At 37.3% G+C, this 20449-nt stretch overlaps 1 protein-coding gene across 8 annotated transcripts in view; it reads right to left on the bottom strand.

The window, feature by feature from the left end:
- The window catches only part of Scaf8 (SR-related CTD associated factor 8), a 189074-nt gene extending 171964 nt beyond the window's left edge, over window positions 1-17110 (bottom strand). For 6 of the 8 annotated variants that reach the window (XR_003301280.2, XM_026393816.2, XM_026393818.2 and 3 more), the window contains exons 1-2: window positions 16622-16736; window positions 11203-11265 (exon numbers count right to left, since the gene is read on the bottom strand). Coding sequence is in view for 7 of the 8 variants with exons in the window: in XM_026393816.2 (XP_026249601.1) it covers window positions 11203-11265; window positions 16622-16651 (93 nt within the window). In the remaining variant the exon portion in view is untranslated. Of the gene's footprint in view, window positions 1-11202; window positions 11266-16621; window positions 16737-17014 lie in introns of those variants that run through there. The other 2 variants (XM_026393823.2, XM_026393821.2) reach the window with 2 other exon arrangements.
- Between the last annotated feature and the right edge of the window lie 3339 nt (window positions 17111-20449).

Below are 20449 nucleotides of genomic sequence, written 5' to 3' on the forward strand. Positions count from 1 at the left end.
AACAGAACACCTATCTCTGGTCAAAGGAACAAGGAAAAGGAGTCCTACCATCCAAAGAATGGGAGTGGGGGGGGTCCCAATTTTCTCGCATTCTGAAGACCAAACCTGAAAAGCAACTTGACATTCTGGCTGGGGGTCCAGGGTAGGGAGTGGGGGTAGCGGGCCTGTGATCTGGAGAACATGAGGATGTGCAAGAGAACAAGAAAAGAATATCCCATAATTCTGCGTGTGAACTAACTCCAGTCCTGGGCTCATCATCCTTGGTGAAACAAACCCAAAGAAGCAGAGTAAAGGCTCTGAGAACAAAAATCCATGTCAACCTCTATGCAATTAACTAGACCAACTCTTGGGTGCAATATGTGATCACACCTAAAGAATAAAATAAATATTTTCAAAACTGAACTGACACTGGAACCACCACAAAAAGGCAGGACAGAACTTTCATATGAACTTGCCCAAGTCCATTACCTAATTAAAAAAAAAAATTATTTAACATTCTCCAGAGGATTTAAATGAAGTCTTAACAACATAATATTGAAAATGTCCAGTGTGCCAGTGAAGTGAAACTTACTTAACATATCAAAACACCAATAGGCACATATACATACCGCAGGAAAATTTGTTTACTACATTGGGAAAAAGATAATCAACAAACGCCAATCCCAAAAGGACACCTACACTGTAATTCTCAGACTTAAAACTCCAGAATGAAAAAGGAAAAAAAAAAGATGGACGTTTTAAAATGGAAAAATATCTGAAAGGAGGTAATATAGAGACAAATAAAGAGTCATAATTTTTTTACTAATGACTTTACATACTTAAAGATAAAAATAAAAAACAAAAACCATAATTGTTTATTTTCACATTATTAATCCTCAATAACTAGTACCCAATAAAACAATTTTTTCGTATTCTCCACAATGGCTAAAACAGTTACATACTAGGTACACAAGGGATCTAAAGGCAATAGAGCAAACACAAGCTGCAAAACAAATAATAGTTAAAAAAGCAAAATAAAAAACCTAAACATCCAAGAAGATTTAGATATAGTAAGGTATAGTAAGATACAGTAAGTTAGCCCAATACACACATTATTAATGTAAAACTAACAAAAATATCTGATGTGTTAAATGACAAATATAGAGCTGGGGTTGTGGCTCAGCAATAGAGCATGTGTGAGGCCCTGGGTTCAATCCTCAGCACCACATAAAAGTAAATAAATGAAATAAAAATATTGTGTCTAACTACAACTAAAAAATAAATATTAAAAAATGAGAAATATGAAATATTTGCAATAATTACAACTTTATAAACATAAGAAGAATACAAAAACAAGAGCAGGAAAAAAATGTTATAGCACACATTTGTTTTTCTACTTCATAGCATTCTTTCCAACTAGATGCTATTCAAATCATAATCTAGCTAACACACTATAAGAGAACTTTATCCAGATAATTCTCACCCAGTTAAAATTAAAAAGAATAGAACAAAACAAAATAATGACATGCACTGATAAATCCTGGCTGACATTTTTCTTCCTGTTAAATATACATATGTAACCCCTGGATCATGACAAAAGCTCTATTTCTTCTTATGGGTTGAGGTTAAAAAAAGAAATGTGGGGGCTGGGGTTGCGGCTCAGTGGTAGAGCACTCGTCTAGCACACGAGGCACTGGATCTTCAGCACCACATAAAAATGAAATCAAGATTGTCCACCTATAACTAAAAAATAAAAAAATATTAAAAAAAAGAAATGTATTTTTGAAAAACACTGCTCTAGCCCAGAACTATCATAAGATAATATTAAAAGTAATTACAAATGAAAGAAACATTATTAAATTTTCTCTAGATAACACTGCTTGCCAGAAGCAAATCTACAGTGTAATATGTAGCAATGCAAAAGACACAGTGGTACCAAACTGAGGGTTTTCTTCCTGTTATTACATAAGGATAAAAAGGAACAGTTTTCACATTCAAAATCATATTCTTCCCCCAAGGGTATTTGTACACGAGTGCACATGTACACATAAGGTACACAATTTCTCCCTCCTTCTATCCATGCACTTCGGAAAACTCTGACTTTATGTTTTATTAATCCTCAATAACTAGTACCCAATAAAACAATTTTTTCATATTTTCCACAATGGCTAAAACAGTTACATACTAGGTACACAAGGGATCTAAAGGCAATCGAGCAAACACAAGCTACAAAACAAATTCACCCAACATCCTCACAACTAAATGTGCCTGAATGCAGATTAAGTTTAATCAAAGATAGATGTATAATGTTAATACCACAATGATGGTATAAATTTACACTGATATCCCCCCCCCCCCCGGCAGAATTTTACTCTTAGTTGGTTTTGGAATCCTGCATTTATAATCCCAGGCCAACAATCATGGATATATGGATATAAAGAACATATTTCAATGCAACAGAATGTATCACTCTGAAATAATTCCCTATATCGTTTGTAATGTTTCATAATAAAATCATTAATAAAGTTTTACATTTAATCATTAATAAATTTTTCTCAAGGTAAAAATCAATGAAAAGAATTGAGGAATACAAAAAGCTAAATGGTCATAATGAGTGTAATACATTTCACTATTGTCATGTATGTAAAAAATAAATAAAAAGCTAAATGGTGATTTATGTCAAATTGTCAAATTGAGCCAGTGTTTAGCTACTGAAGATAGGAATAATATTTAGCCTTATAGGACATAAAAAATAACATGAAGACCAGGCTCCCCTCAACTATCTAACTATCTACCGAGGTGAAAAAGGAAAAATCATACACATGGTAAGATTGCAGTAGATTCTCGGTTTTCTAATTTACCATATCAGTTTTGACAATTCACAATGATTCCAAAGGTCTCTAAAATATATTCACAGGTAATTTTTCAGACACTTACGTGAAATATATATATATTAAACTTAACTATTAGTGACAGAATATCTTTCATTATTCTCTCCTCACACTACCATAGGAGTAATATACTAAAGTTGTAATTAAAATTTGAGGGATCCAGGAGAACCTCTGACTTTGCCTTATGAAAATAGGATCACATGACATAATTTAGTGCCAAAATAATGGTAATGGAAGAGGTATGGGCTATAAATAAAATATATATCCAACTGGAAAAAGCAAAAATAAGATTTAATGAAGAAAATGGAAGTGGAGCTGACTGGAAAGAGAGCATTCCTGACTTCCACAACATTTACATTTATAACACACTCATCAATAAATCTTTATAAACAGTCATTACAAAAAAGGATGGAAGAAATGTTGACTTTGTAATGAAATAAATACATTAGACTCTGAACACAACTTTGTGCTACTCTATTGAAAAATAGCAGTGAGTTGCAAAACCAGTAAGAACAAAGATGGGCCGGATGCAGTGGCATGGGCCTGTAACTCAATGGCTCAGAAGGCTGAGGCAGAAAGATCTCCTTCAAAGCCAGCCTCAGCAAAAGCAAGGCACAAAGCAACTCAATGAGACCCTGTCTCTAAACAAAATACGAAATAGGGCTGGGGATGTGGCTCAGTGGCCAAGTGCCCTGGTACCCCACCCCATCCTCCAAAACATACACACACAGTTGAGGAAAAGGGACTCTGTAAGGATTTTAAAAGGATAAAGTGATCCAGGAAACATCATTCAAAGAGATCAATCTAATAAAAAAGTAGTAATCTTGAAAAAAAAAAAAAAACTAGTTCTACTATATGAACCAGGAAGAAATAGTAAATTAAAATGGACTCTAACATCTGGGTGTGATAGTGTATACGTAATCCCAGAGACTTGTAGACTGAGACAGGAGGATAACAAGTTCAAAGCCAGCCTTAGGAAATTGGTGAGATCCTCAAGCAACTAAGCAAGACCCTGACTCAAGAAATACAAAGAGCTAGAGATGTAGCTCAGTGGTAAAAGCCCGAGTTCAATCCAAAGTACCAAAATAAATTAGATAGATAGATTAGATAGATAGATAGATATCAAAGGAGAAGAAAGGCATACATGAACTAAAATTTTGATGACAAGAAAGGATGCAAATATATTTTAAAAATTAACACTGAATTTCATGACTGATAAAATATGTGTGAAAGAAAGGAATCTAGAAAATTTCAAGTTTTTGAGTCTGGGTATTTAAGGACATGGTTTTACTACTAACATAAATACAAGTCTAAAGCAGAACATCTATGGGAGAAAGATAAGTTTAAATTTGCGGTGATAGCAATATAATTTCAAATGCACATATATACAGGGCTGAATCCCAGTAAAGAAAATTAAAAATCCAAATCATTCCAGAAAATAGCTGAAGAGACAAGGAATAAGTATGGAAATTATTATTACCTCTAATTTAATTAGAGGTAAAACAGAACAATTCCACCTTTTCCAAAAGCTAAAACACATACAGTTTGAGTTTCAACAAAATAAAAGTGGAAAATTCAAGCTATTAAAAGCTCTCAAATTGGGGCTGGGGATGTGGCTCAAGCGGTAGCGCGCTCGCCTAGCGTGCCTGCGGCCCGGGTTCGATCCTCAGCACCACATACAAACAAAGATGTTGTGTCCGCCGAGAACTAAGAAAAAACAAATAAATATTAAAATTCTCTCTCTGTCTCTCTCTGTCCCCCTCTCTCTCTCACTCTCTCTTTAAAAAAAAAAAAAAAAAAAAAAATGCTCTCAAATTCACTGCACCCTATCTACCTACTGCTCTCATCAGAAATTACCAGTGTTATAAAGACTGGCAGGTTACATTCCAGAATCTTTCATGTACATTTAGCTATATATTTATAAGCATACATCTATCTATATATTTGTAAATATTGTAAATATGTGTGTATAAACATGAAAGACATTTTTATGCGCCCAAGTGAAAAATTATACTTATTACTGTTTGAAATGATTTCTTTAAAAGCCTTGCTGAATTTTTTAAAGCAATGGTATTCTTGTTAATGATGAACACTACAAATATTGTTCAAAATACCAGATATGATCTGCATTTTGTTACTGTCTATTGTTCAAAAATCTTGTCCAACATTTCCCCATTATTGGAAAAAAATGAAGAATATAATTAGGACGTTCCAGTATTTTCTTTTGAACTTAGGCTTTACAATTTTTATCCATTATTAATGTATGTTATAATATCAAGATATCTTCCAGGGCAACAAAATTATCAAAAATGATACAGGTTCCCAAGTTGCTACATTTTAATTAAAACTGGTACCCTGCCGTTATACCAACCTAGTCAGTCACTTAAAGAAAATAATTTAGGTTTTGTGGGACACAAATATTACAATCTGCAGAAAACATTTACAGATCCATGGATTAGAGAATCTACTCACAGAAGAATTGTTACAAAAGAATGAATGAAGCAAATGCTTTCTGAACACAGACTGCCTTTCACCTCTCAGTAGAATCTGCAATGTTAGTACTTTCATCTCTCTTCTCTATATGTAACATTGAATTTTAGAATGTTATCTGATATGAAGAATGTTAGATAAATGGTTTGTTTTTACCAGAGCATAAGTAGTTATGATGTTTTTACCAGAGCATAAGTAGTTATGATGTTAAATCTAGGAAAAAGTAAAGGAGGATTAAGAGAATTTACCTGTAATGAACCATACACACACACACACACACACACACACACACACACACACACAAAACAGGAAAAAAATCAAAGTGGAATACAAACAAAAAAAAGACTGAACCTAACTATAGTTCAAACAAATAGCAGAACCACATTAAAGGAAACAAATTAATCAGGTAATGTTTATACACAGTATTCTGATGGTATACCATCAAGCTAAACAAAAAATAAATTATAAACAAACATTAAACTCTAGTTAATAATGTTTATTTCCACAGGCATAACTCCAGCAATTTTGGAACTACTGTCTATGTTAGAAGTAAGCAAATAATAACTAAATATACTAGAGAAACCAGAAACCAGGTATCTCAATGTTAGAGAAAGGAATTACAGATTTTAAAAGGAGCAAGGCTAGGATGAACCCTATACTGCTGGACTGGAATTGGAGCTATCATGATAAACTCATGCCTGTTTAGACAGATATAAGATAAAGAGGTGTGTGCATGTGTTTGTATAAAATATTTAGCTTTATCTCTTGACAGATATATATCCTCTAAAAGAAACTAGGGCTTCCTGAAGAAATAGCTTACCATGGCTAGGTAGGGCAGGAGTATCTTATTACACCAGAAAATAAGAGAGTATTCAGAAAATGATTAGTACTCATCAAAAGGACACAGAAGCCAGCCTGATGGAGCTCTGATAAGTCAAATCTGAGTATCAAAAAGTATCAAAAGTATCAAAAAAAAAAAGCAAATAATAAAGAACCCATGAGTTCATAATGATAATGCATACATACATAAAAATGAAGGTAAAGAAAAGCTCTTACAGAACACCAACTAAGAGGTAGACATGACAGACTTAGAAAATTGCCATTTGGCAACCATATTAGTACTGATTCAGGCAAGAATTGAACATATATCAAAACAAGTGGAAAAGGTTTGATGGTATTTTTAACACGTGCATTAAAATATCTCCCCTTAAAATACATGTTAAAAGAAGATGGAGAAACCTTATAGATAACAGTTCCCCTTTAATGAGATAAATGGACATTATATGCCTACTGATATGGTGTATAGAGAAAAACATAATATCACTTCCAGAATATTCCTGCCAAAAATGCACAACCTGAACCTAATAATAAAGAAACAGCAGACAAATCAATATTGAGTAAATTCTAACAACTGGTTTATTCTTACCAAATAACATCTCAAAGTCATAAAAGACAACAAAAGAATAATCAACTGTTCCAAATTAAAGGAGACAAAGCTAATGAATGTTAAGGTGTGTGTGGTATAGGAATTATTCTATTAAGGACCGTACTAGTACATTCTGTGAAACTTGAAAAAGATTTTCAGATAACATAATGGGTGCTAATTTCTCAAGTTTGATAACCATGATTAAATAATGTTTTAAGAAAACATACACAGCTATTTAGAGGTAAAGAGCACCGTGACTGGAATCTACTCTAAAAATATTCAGAAAAAAAGGTTATGTATGTTCATGTGTAAATGGAGAGAAAGAATAAGAAAGCAAATATGGTTAACAGAAGGTAGAGAAATACAATTGAAATAGTCACAAAAAATATCCTCCTTGTAATTTTTCTATAAATGTGAAATTATAGTTTGAAAGAATGAGGAAAAAAATGAAGTTAATTTATATTTGCACATGCAGCCAGCAAAAAGTTATGACAACATGAGTGATGGTTCTCCTTTACACAGAAAGGTAAGAAAAACATCTGCACGTTCAGTCCCTATTCTAATACCTACAAAACTCCATTTCCTCGGTAAAAATGGAAACTCACCTATCCAACCTTTCTCAAAAGTTATCCTTTAAGATTCATGGAAACATGAAGATGGACAGGGGAAAAGAGGCAGCCCTCCACATCTGTGAGTCATGTGCATCAATGAATTCAGCCAACCACAAGTCAAAAATATTAGGGAAAAATAACTCTACTGAACAACTTTACTGAACATGCACTGTCATTATTCCTAAACAATAAACAATACCAACTATTTACATGGCATTTATATTGTATTAGGAATTATAAGTAATATACAGATTATTTACAGTATAGAGGAGAATGTGTTTAGGTTATATGCAAAAACTATATAGTGTCATTTTATACAGGGGATTTGAGCATCTTGGGACCTGCATATCTCCAAGTGAAAGGGTTATCGTAGAATCAATCATCCTTGAACACCCAGGGAAAACTATACTATAAAGTCATTCATTCTTTTTTTTTGTTGTTTTTGTTTTTTTTTTTTTTCTTTTCTTTAAAGTCATTCATTCTAAATAAAATGTTTGGTATAAAGTATAAGTACTTCAAAAATACATAAACCAGACATTTTTCCATTATGGTGAGCAACTGTTACACAAACTAGACATTTGAAATATCAGATGTTTTAGTATGTAAAGATTTCATTTATTCAAGATTCATTTGAAAGGGAGAAAAGATTAAGAATAAAAAAATCGAGCTGGGGATGTGGCTCAAGTGGTAGCGCGCTTGCCTGGCATACATGCGGCCCGGGTTCGATCCTCAGCACCACATACAAAGATGTTGTGTCCGCCGAAAACTAAAAAAAATAAATACTAAAAAATTCTCTCTCTCCCTTTAAAAAAAAAAAAAAGAAAAGAAAAAAGAAAAAAAAATCTTTGATGCCATGGTTGAGCGTATAGCTTAATGGCAGAGTACATATTCACCTGTCCAGGGGTCCAAGTTCAATCTCCAGCACAGAAATAAAATACTTTTAGGGTTTGGGTTGTAGCTCAGCAGTAGAGCACCTGCCTAGCATGTGTGAGGCACTGTGTTCCATCTTCAGCACCACATAGAAATGAATAAATAAAGGTTTTGTGTCCATCTACTACTAAAACAAATATTTTCAAAAAAAAAAAAAAAAAGAAAGAAAGAAAAAGAAAAAGAAAAAAATAGGGCTGGGTATATGGCTCAGTGGTAGAGTGCTTGCCTGGAAAGCATGAGGCCCTGGGTTCAACTTCCAGTACCATAAATAAATAAATAAATAAAAATACTTTTACTTCAAGATTTTTACCCATATGTCAAATATTCTGATAAATTCAATAATATCAATTTCTTCCATAAAACTGTTTGGTATCAAAAACATTCCTAAATTTAAAAAAGACATTAACTAGGATTTGGTCAACCCTGGAGATACTGTGACCCAGTATTGCTACTAAATAAAGGTTTCTATATTATTTCCCAAGTTCTTTTTTTTCAATATTTTTTAGTTGTAGATGAACACAATATATTTATTTTGTTTATTTTTTATGTGGTGTTGAGGATCGAACCCAGTGCCTCACGCAAGCAAGGCAAGCGCTCTACCACTGAGTTACAAACCCAGCCCCTATTTCCCAAGTTCTACACATTAAAGTACATGACCAAAACTGGTTTGTTCTTTATTCACAAGACTGAAATGAGCCCTGAGGAATCACACCGAATTCAGAAAATAAGTGTTTATAAAAGAGATTTCAGCCGGGTGGGGTGGCACACGCCTGTAATCCAACTGGCTTGGGAAGCTGAGACAGGAGGACTGCAAGTTCAAAGCCAGCCTCAGCAACTTAGCAAGGGTCTACAACTCATCAAGACCCTGACACTAAAAAAAATATAAAAAAGGGGCTAGGGATAGGGATGGGGATGTGGCTCAGTAGTTAAGCGCCCCTGGGTTCAATCCCTGGTACCAAAGAGAGAGAGAGAGAGAGAAAGAGAGAGAGAGAGAGAGAGAGAGATCTCAAATTTTTCATATACTAAAGTCAAGGAAAAGTTTATTTTAAAAATAATTTATGGCCAGGTGTGGTAGCACATGCCTTTAATCTCAGCAGCTCAGGAGGCTGAGACAGGAAGATCACATGTTTGAAGCCAGCCTCAACAACTACCTAGTAAGAACAACCTAGTAAGAACTTGTCTCAAAATAAAAAATAAAAAGGGCTGGCAATGGGGCTCAGGGTTGTTAAGCACCCTTGGATTCAATCCCCAGTGTAAAAAAAAAAAAAAAAAAAAAATTTAAATAAATTGTAAATTCATAAAGCTTTGGTCACCACTGAAAAGAAGTTGCATATAGAAACTGTATCTTGCCAAAAAAAGAAAACATCTTTAAAAGTTATATTAGTTATAATTCTAAAATGTCACTGGAGGTTTTTTTTTAAATACATGACAGTAAATTTGCTATAAAATAAAATTTTAATGTTACTAGTCATAACTGCCCATTATTAGAAAAAGAGGATCATGTTCTTTTTTAAATACATCTACCTACTTAGTCTCTATTTTGACCAGTGGACAAGCAATCTGGCTCTGTGAGGAAAAATGCAAAATGCTGAAAATAGACCAGGTGGAAATGACACTAAAGAAAGGCAACCAACCCAGTCCACAGCAATGAAGCAATGAAGAGTTAGTTAGTATGCCTGCCCAGCCCCACCAGCTCTACATCAAGTACACTAAACACAAGACTAATGAGGCAAAAGAGGAGCTGGGGATGTGGCTCAAGCAATAGCGTGCTTGCCTGGCATGCGTGCAGCCCGGGTTCGATCCTCAGCACCACATACAAACAAACTAAAAAATAAATATTAAAATTCTCTCTTAAAAAAAAAAATGAGGCAAAAGAGAAAGGATCACAAGAACATAAGCTTCAACAAGGTAAGGCTTTTTGCTGGTCTGGTTTACCAATGTACCACAGAAGATAGAAAAATGCCTAGCACACAATAAGCATTCACAAAGAATTATACGAACGAATGAATGAAAAGATGAATGGTCTTTCAAGTAAATCTACATAAATTATATTACATTGCAAAATTATTTCAAAAATGAATTTGGTACACATTAACTTAACAATCATACTAGAAAACATGAATAATCTATTCTGCACTCTGACTAAATGAAGTAATTTCAAAGTTTCTAAGATATTTCCTTGCCTACTGTGGGTAGCATAATACATTTGCATATCCCTCCCTAAGTTTAAAATATGGTTTAACAAAAACTTTCATAAAACAGTCAAAAGGATGAAATAAACTCATAAAATAAAAACCAGAGGAAACACATCGTATTTACATCAAACTTGAGAGTTCATACAAGAAATCACAGGATCTAAAACATTTCTCATCATCATTTACTTACTTTCATAACTAAAGTAACTCTATCACAATCTGTTCCTCCATGATTTAGTCTTTTTTTATTTCTCCATTCCTATATTTGTCATCTTATAGTTTGAAGAACTTCTTCAAAAAATAAAATGTATTTTATTTCCAATCATCAAATTAAGAGCTCTGCAATTTGCTCATATCAAATATAGTTATATTTCTTTTATTTAAAAAAAAACATAAAATTAGGTGGAGCAGAATGCAAGTAAATTTAACAAGAGTTTATATATGATTTATGTTCACTGCTAAACGCAAACCACACCCCCCATGGAAGAAATTTTACAATTTCTTGCAAATAAATTCAACTTATTTCTTACATGCTCTCTTTAAGATTACTAACATGTTCTAAGTGACAAACTTCATTTTGCTTCTAAGTACCACCCATATAATCAATATGTCATTTCACTATCAATTTAAACCTAACATTTTCCAAAGCGCCTGCCTTACGTGGATTATAATCATCTTACTATGCTTCTTGTGTCCATGCTGCTGGAAAAGCAGTCTGTACAAGCAGGAGTAGAGGCACAATCCTGAGAGAGAGGAGTAGAGAAAGATGTTGAGAAAACAAAACCAGATAAGATGAGCTCACTTAAGAGTTCAGGAGCTCAGCCAGTGTTCATGGTCAAGGTTGATTACATTTTCTCATACCCTTATGAGTTAGAAGTTGTCCAAAAACAGCACAATTGACTCTAGAAAGAGATATCTGAAATTGTATATGTAAGCAGTAATATCACTTATTCTAAGCTACCCATATACCCTTTTTTAAAAGAAACAATCAATCATAAAATATATAAGTATTTAGGAGATTGGGGATAAAGAAATTCTCTAAAAGTTCATCTAAATTACTGTAACAAACCCAATGGTAGTTTAGTATAAAATGGTTGAATGGTATGTGTAACGTAGATTTCAATCTTGCCAAAAAAAAAATTATATGTAATCTTGAATGATTAAGACATTCTCAAAGCATGCAGTTTCAAAATCATCAGTATCAATCTCTCAATTATCCTTGTATCCTCAATTTTTTAAACTGGTCTTTTACCATATCATCATTTTAAAATAAAGAAAACAGAGTATAATTACTAAACAACATAAAACCAAGATGGATTTAACCTAACTGGAATTTTCAATCAAAAAGTCCCCCCGCCCCTCCTTTAGTAAAAATTATAATCAGATAAAAACTTTAAATTTAAAAATTTCCACCTAATCTCCTATATTCCTACAGTGCCATAAAAATAACCTTTAAAGTACTGCTTAGGCATAATAAATCCTCATAAAATTAACTTTATATTAAGTTAGTCAAAGAATTGTCCCACTAGCAGGGAACCTAAATATAAAATCAAATCAGTAACTTATTTAAAAACCAAATATCGAGAAATGCTAACTACCTTGGCCAAGGTCATTCAGTTACCTAGTTAGTATATAACCCATCCATTCATTCAAGAACTTTTTTTGTTGGTATGTACATGTACTACTGATTTGAAGCAATGAGAATATATAGTCATTCTTCTAATTCAGTGGTAAAGACTAATTATAGTAAACACTGGAAGGGAAAGTACAGATGTCTTTAGACACTTAAAAGGAAATCTCAATCAGTGGTTCTCAATCAAGGTCATTCCCCAGAGATGGTAATACCTGGAGACATTTTCAGTTGTCACAAATGGGGAAGGTGCTAGTGATATCTAGTGGGAAAAGGCCAGGGATGCTTTTAAACATTCTCAAGGTGCAGGATCATGCCTCACAGCAAATAGTTACCTAATCCAAAAGTCCAATAGTATCAACACTGAGAAATCCTGATCTGAACCAGAGGGGTTAGGGAAGGCTTCCTTCCTCTACAACTTAAGTATGCTACTTCTTTAAAGGACTTTTACCTAGGTGGTAACAAATATGGACTGACACAATTAATCAGAACTCCCACTGTAAAATAATCACAGGAAAGAATAATGAGAAGTTCCCTAGTAGATGAAAATCAAAGAAAAGCACAATGTTTCAGAGTTGCTTCATGTAAATTTTCTTTCCTGAACAATAGACAAAGAAAAAAACATACAAATTGAAACAAATATGTCTTTATTATTCTCGCTACCTTTTCCACTTTTCTCTACCAAACCAAGGCTACTACTTGATACTGGTGAGAAGATTATAAAAAGTCCCATAGTTTAAACAAAATGAATACTCTCTGGATACAAAACTGAAAATGAAGGAAAACAGAAATGGGTTTCACTTTGTAGACAGGAAAATGGACTGGATATTAGACTGAGTCTGAAGTTTGTTTCCTGTAACAGTTTCAAGAGTAAACTACCTAATCAAAGGATCTGAAGGACAAAAGACACCAAGTATTTTAAGTGTCCTAAAGATAAAAGGTAACAAAATCCTTTCAGAGTTTATGAGCCAAGGTAAATCCAAAAATTAAACTGAAAAAAAGATTTCTGACACATCTCAAACCTACAGATCGAGTCCTACATCTTCCTACTCAGTCTATTCAGGGTAGCAAGAGAAATGGATCATGGGGGTAGGGGGGAGAATGGAGTAATGCAACTAGCTATACAAAGAAGCTAAAAAAAATTGAACACTGATTAAGATTTACTGGTAATAGTTTGGAGTGTGATAATACTGGGATTATTTTTTTTAAGATTTTAAAAATTATAAAAATCCAACACATAAGTCACACCTCCTCTAGCTACTTCGTGTAAGCACAATCAATGCTAACAGGCTCTTATATTTTTCATATATTACTTCAAAATGCTTTTTTTAAAAAAAAAAAATGCTTTCTCCGAATTAATTTGAAATTTTCTAAAGGAAAGGTCAGACATTGTCATTCTCTTTCCTTCCCTTCTTTTCAAAAAGGAAGCAGAGGCAGAGAGACTCTACCAGAATGATCTCCATACAGTGATCATTCTTAAATACAGAATATGGATGTATAGCTCACATATAAAACTGCTACTTTCCAGTAGTCAACCATAGTCCTAAAGAGGACCACACATTTAAATAGTTCAGCATGTATCACCTACCATACCCTAGGTGAAACTCTAACATTAGAACAAGTAAATACTACAACCATGGAGCAATTAAATTATAATACCTTATTATGATAATTCTTCAAAGATTAACTGGTCTGGTCAAGCATTGACTCTTAGAGAGTCTTATCTTCCAACATAGGCAAATTTACTTCCATTATTTCAAAACTGACAATAGCAGCCATGGGATGCTTTGATCTCAGTGATGATGCTTAAATAGAAATTATTGTTTCCATACAAAATTAGCACACTGAGCACACAAAAATCATTTTTTGAACCTAAATGTCATTCAATTCATGATAATTAAGGGGAATTTACCACATTATTCTTGAAAGAACCAGAATCCTTTTGGGAAATTATAATGGTAGGGGGAGATATGATAACGATACATACATATCCTATAAAAGATCAGGATTTTCCATAGACTAAACTCACATTTTGCAAAATTTAAAAATCTATATTCTTAGCTTAAAAATGTAGCATGTTCTTATTTTCAAGCCAAAATTCTCTGCAAAATTAAAACATGTGTGGGGAAGTTCAGTTTGGGAAAACCTGAGAATTAGCAAGACATAGTATCTGAGCATTCATATTTCAAACATCTTAAACATTGATATTTCAGACATAAATCTCTATGCTTTATAAAGCAAAAGGAATTTCTTGACAATTCAATGCTTCAAAGACACCTTTAAATTTACCAAAGTTCTGATAAACTGAGCCAAAGGATAAATGCTTTTAAAAGCCAAATTCATTATAAGCAAGGATTCTAAAACATCATTTTTTTCTATAACTCAGATTCCTATATTTTCATACTTTACAACATGATTTAATGGAACACATTAATTCATAAACTTTTTACTATAACAAAAAATTCACTAATTAATAATATTCATTCAATTTTATAATCAATCTTTTTAAACCAAAAAAATGCATATTCTGGGTCTTACTCAAGCATATTTCCTTTCCTCAACCCTGACTTCATACTGCTAGTTTTAAGCTAACCCCATCTTAAAACATAAACTTACAGCATTATCAGTAAATAGAGTTTAAAGACTTTTCTTTGTAACTTAAAAGAGGAGTGGGAGTGCTACATATACACTAAAATAGGACTACCAAAAATCTCAAGTTCCTATAAAGATTAGATAAGAAACAGAGGTGGTAAACTCAGCTAGGCATGTAAATGTTAGGCCCCTCCCCTCATCCTTAACCAATACTAAAAAAAAAAAAAAGTAATATTTCTTCTCTACTATGCTTTACTGTGACCAACCACAGTGCACTAACCATTAGGTTACCACTTGAGGGCTCCTGTAAACCTTCTGGGGGGGTAGAGGGAGAACACATAATACAAAACTCCTAAACAAAGAGAGATGCCCCTAAAATGGAAGGGAGTTTTTAAAAACCTTAATATTAGTGCTGCAAATACTATATGTAGCAAATAAAAAAGCTACAAAGCTGTTTTTCTTCCTGTAGAGTTGTGAAACTATTAACAAATTAAACATATAGTATCACTAAATTCTTGTTTCATATTCTAAGTACCACAAAGATTTGGGTGGGAGAGCCAAATTTTATGTGAAGATATTTGTTCCAAATTATCAGGTATGAATTCATAAATAAAAAGAAAAGATTCCCAAGTCTATTGCTCTAATTTTTATTAGTAAGCTGTTTTTAAAAAATAAAGCTCTAGTACTAAAAAAAAAAAAAAAACAAGTCCTTCGCAAAAAAGTTCATACAAGTGTCACCACTATCTAGTCTAATATGGAGGGTCCTATTCACATAATGTAATCTAACGTTTAGCCTGTTTGCTAAGCTACCCAAATGCTAATTCTTAAAATGTAAAAAATAAAATTGTAAATGGGCATTTAAAAGTGTTGTTATATTTGGGTAATCATAAATCTAGTATTTTAAGAAGTCAGTATTAAGACATTAACAATTACGTTATTGAATGTGTTAGCATTTCCAAATCAAAAGTTCATTTAAAAACTATGCTAACTTAGTTACCAACACGTTATTTTTTAAAAGGCATACAGATTGGAAAAATATTTCTGTTGTGTGACTGTTTACCTGATGTTCAATGTTTGCATTAAGATCTAGTGAAATCACAGCTTAAAAAGCAATGATAAATTGCATGGAAACCTTCCGTCCAACCAATAAATTTAACTGAAAAATGAAAATCGGACACCTGCTTTTTAAAAAACCTTTGACACGTGACTGACCCCTTGGGAACAGATTCCCCCAGCTGCCTCCATCCCTGCGTGCACAGATCTCTCCCTACCATAAAGATGTGTCTTTACGTCGTGATGGATAAGGAGGGCAGTACAAATAGAAATAAATCGCAGAACCACCTCGCCTCCTTACCAAACAGCTCATTGGCCTAAGTCCGCAGTCGGCAAGTTACCGAGTCAACAGTCTCAATTATAAACACTCCACCCCGTGGGTTCCTCTCGCCCACTGCCCCATAGGTGCCCGCCTCACCGAGGGCGCGGGAAGGTCCGCAGAGTGTCATTCTGCGAACAGTTAAAAATTTCCGAGGCCCAGGAAAGAGGTGGGCGGGCCAGGCCTCCGCGGAACTGACCCCGAGAGGCCGCCCGAGGCTCCGGGGGAGGGCCCGAGCGGGCCTCGCCTCCGACCGGCAGCCATCCACAGGGCGCGGAGCCTGCGGGACCTCCCCCCGCGCGACGCCCCCCCCCGGCCCCCACCCCCGGCCCCGGGGGAGGGGCGCGAAGTACACCCCTCCCCCACGGGCACGGCTAGGCCGCCGCGCCCCGCCCGGGGACCCCGCGGGCCCGCGCCCACCCTCTGCGCGCGGGCACGGGCCCGGGCTCGGGAGTGGGGGGGGCGTCGGTGTGGGCAAGAGGGGCGGCCCGGCAGCGATACCAACCTCGCTGTTGAAGGTTTTCACGGCCTCCATGTTGTCTGCGCGGAGGCCCCGAGCCCGGCGGCGGAAGAGGCGGCGGCCACTGCACTGGGAGGGGAGACCGAAGCGCGGGCGCCGGCGGGAGAGCGGCCGCTGCGATCCGGGCGGGCGCGGAAAGACAGGCACTGGCAGGCGAAGCTCCTCAGGGGCAGCGAGGCCCCGGCATGGCCGCTGGGGCGGGCGGAGCGCCGGTCTGGGAACACAGGCGCTGCCGGGGCGGGTCGGCGCGGGCGGGGGAGGGGCTGGCGCGGCGCCTTCTCTTCTCCGCCCCGCTCGGTCTCGGTCCCCCACCCGCAGGCCCCGTCCCTACTCTCTCCACCCCCTTCTTCCTCTTCCTCCCACGGGCTCCTGTTTCACCTCCCCGCCGCTTGGGCCGCAGGAACCAGCATCGCACGGCGAAGACAGAGGAGGAAGCGCTGGCAGCGGCGGCTGCGGCATCCAATATGGCGGACACGATCGGGCCGCGCACCTCGGAGTCGGCGGCGCCAGCCAGCGCGCCCCCTGGCGACTGGACCGCGCGGGCCCGGCGGCCGCGCGGAAACCATCGAGCCAGAGCCGGCCAGAGCGTCGCCGCCCGCAAGCCCGATTGCGGGGGGCTACTCGCGGCCGCTCGCCCCCGCCCCCGCCCGGGGCTCGGGAGCGAGCGCTGCAGAACTGCGGAGCGCTAGCGGCGGGCGGGCAGTGTCCGGCGCAGGAGGCCGCTTCTAAGCGCGGCTGTAGGAAAAATCTGAATGTGCCCGCTAAGAGGCCGATTGTGGGAACAACAGAATCTCCATTTCCGTTGTTCCCCTGTGGATTGGCTTCTGCAGGAGCGGCTGGGTTTAGTTGGTTTTTTAGAACTTTAGTGGACAGTGGCCTAAAGGTTATCTGCCAAAACAAAAGTTCCCAGTTTTTCATCTGGTGACTGTGTGCCCAAGCGGCGTAGGAACTTGGGAAGGAAATGTTAGAAATAAAATCTTCGGATCGGGATGAGGACAGGCGGGCAGGGCAGCTCGAACGCCCCAGCCCCTTGCAGGAAATGAGCGCTGCGCAGGAGCCCGGTCTGGTGGGGCCCAGACAATGAGTGTGTGTGCCTGGCGCGGCGGGAGCGGGTGCCAGAATGCACACCATCGGGGTAGGTAAAGGAGAGTCCATCTTCGGGGGGGAAATTAATCCAAAGGAATTATGCCCTAGATATTCGGAGTAAGAGGATGCCTATAAAATACCCTAAACAGAATAAGACATGCTAGCAAAATGCCTTCGCTCCGGTTTCGTGCAATGATCCATACCAGTCTGAGAACTAACATTTATTTGAAGTTAAAATTTGGGGGTGTATCACTGGACGCTCAAACACTATTGTCCTCTTGTTGAAAGTCGTTTTTCAACAATCACTCCTCCCCAGCTCCACGAAAAAGGAATAGAGGACAGGAACAGGAGAAATTTCCGCTGGGGGATTGATGGAATCAAGATTGCTCCTAAGAGCTGAGCCCAGAGTCACATATAATAAAAGGGAAGGCCTTCCAGATATTTTAGGTGTTAAATCTATTTCACTGGACAGCTTTGTTATAGGGGATGGCTACTCAGAAGGTAAAAAGGAAACCTAATGAGAAAAAGCTTACATTTTTACCTCATATATCTCAAATGCTGACACAAAGTTCTCTGTCTCCACTGCCTGGGTTCATATGCCTAGCCATGATGTTTTCTTGCCATTATTCATTTTACAGACAGTAGACAGATTTTTTTAGACACATCAGATCGGGTCACTCTTGCTTAAAATAAAATCCCTTTAATGCACTTCCATTGCAACTCCAATGCTGAGCCTCTTGCCCTGGCCTGAAGGTCCTGAAAACCACAAAGCATACCACTTTCCCCTTCCTCGTGCCAATGGTTCACACTGGCCATGTCTGTGTTACTTAAGAACCAACATGCAGCATTTCTTACTGGGGACATCTGTCTGTGCATCTTCCCCCAGCCAACCTGTTGTTGCTCATGTTCTTTTCATAGCTGACCCTGCAAGAGGTGTCCTAATCACTCCAAAGTAGAAGGTTGGGACATGAGGAAGTGTCATACTCAGTTCTGTTCAAAGCCAAGTTCTCCTAATCGAAATTTAGCACTTGGGCCTATGAGAGATTATTTATTCAGTCACACATAGTCAAAGGTTAATTACATAGGCCTGAATGATTAAAGTGCAATTTGAGCTAGGGTAAAATCAGTTGTTAACGTGTTACACAATTTGATTTAATAAAGTTTTCATACCCACAAAGATAGTAGAGAACATATTTCCATCAGGGAAAGAGGGAAGAAAAGCAGAAGACAGAACAAATGCACTTAAGATGAGGAGATAAAGCAATAGGGAGAAGGATCAAGAAAGATTAGAAGGGGCTAACATCCAGGGGCCCAGACTGTACAAAGTTTGTAGGCAATGTGAAAACACCAGAATTCATCTGTATTACATGTATGTGTGTATATATGTATGGATTAGGATGCTAAGAATTCACCATTAAGCTACAGATCTTTCTCATGTAATCCAAAGTTAGGAATGCAGCTGAGCTTAAAAAAAGGGACGTGAATCAAAATACAGAAAACATAGGAGGCAGCCTACCCTCTACTTCCTGTGTTTCTTAGCAAACTCTGTTTTACATAATGGAATGTGACTAGTACTCCTGGTTTTATAGTTTTCGAAAGCCAGAGAACCTAAAACCTCTCCTCAGTTTCAGATTCCTAAGGGAAGCAAGGAATTTAATTGATCCCATTTGGATTAGTTGGGCCATGGCCAAAGAACTGAAGACCACTAATTTACATTCTGAAAAAACACTACATGGGAGGTAGTGGGTGGGAGTATTCCAGCCACTGAAAGAGATAATACAAATTGTAAATTACAACACTCACTTCCTAGAGTTTATGGCATTCTCCTGTGAATGTGGTTCTTGACCTGTCCTCTAGGACTAAATCATTTCTGGGAGTAACTCATGGGGTCCAATTCAGCCACAGCCAGGAGGTCAGAGTCAAAATAGCCTAGAGAAGTACTTCCCATAGAACTTCTAAGATTATGGAAATGTTTTATATCTGTGTCTGTCTTGCAAAATTCAGTAGTGCCAACCTATTGTACGATTGAAATGTGCCTAGTGCAACTTAGGAAAATAATTTTTAACTTCATTTCACTTTCACAGTTTAATATATGGCTCGTGGCTACCACATGGGAAAGCACACGTCCAGCTAGAGATGATGGCTCCCATCCATGCATGTTAGTTGTGACCCACATACTCAGCACAAACCACGTAGAGGAGGAAAAGTTCATTTTGGCTCACGGTTTCAGAGGGTTCCATCCATGGTTGGCCAGACTCCATTGCTCTGGGCCTGAAGTGAGGCAGAACTTCATGGTGGAAGGACATATTAGAAGAAAACTGCTCACCTCATAGTAGCCGGGAAGCAGAGAGGACCAGAGAAAAGATACAGTTTCCAAGGACATGTCCCCCAGTGATCTTGCTTCAACATGACCACAAACCCTCCCCCCGCCACAATCCCCACCGCCTCCCAGTAGTCCATTCACCTATCAGTGGATTAATCCACTGATGAGGGCAAAGCCTCATGATCCAATTTCTTCCTCAATGCTCCACCTCTGAACCTTCCTGCATTGGGATCAAGCCTTCAACACATGACTTTGGGAGACATTTCACATCCCAACCATAACACATGGACAGATTTCCTAGATAAGGTGAAATCATTATGAAGTAACACTGAGCAAAGAAAAAGAAATCTTCAATCATTAGCTATCAGGAGGAATGCTATGCGTATATAAGTTATTTTCAAACT

Source organism: Urocitellus parryii, chromosome 8 (genome assembly GCF_045843805.1).
Source record: "Urocitellus parryii isolate mUroPar1 chromosome 8, mUroPar1.hap1, whole genome shotgun sequence".
NCBI classification, from domain to species: Eukaryota; Metazoa; Chordata; class Mammalia; order Rodentia; family Sciuridae; genus Urocitellus; species Urocitellus parryii.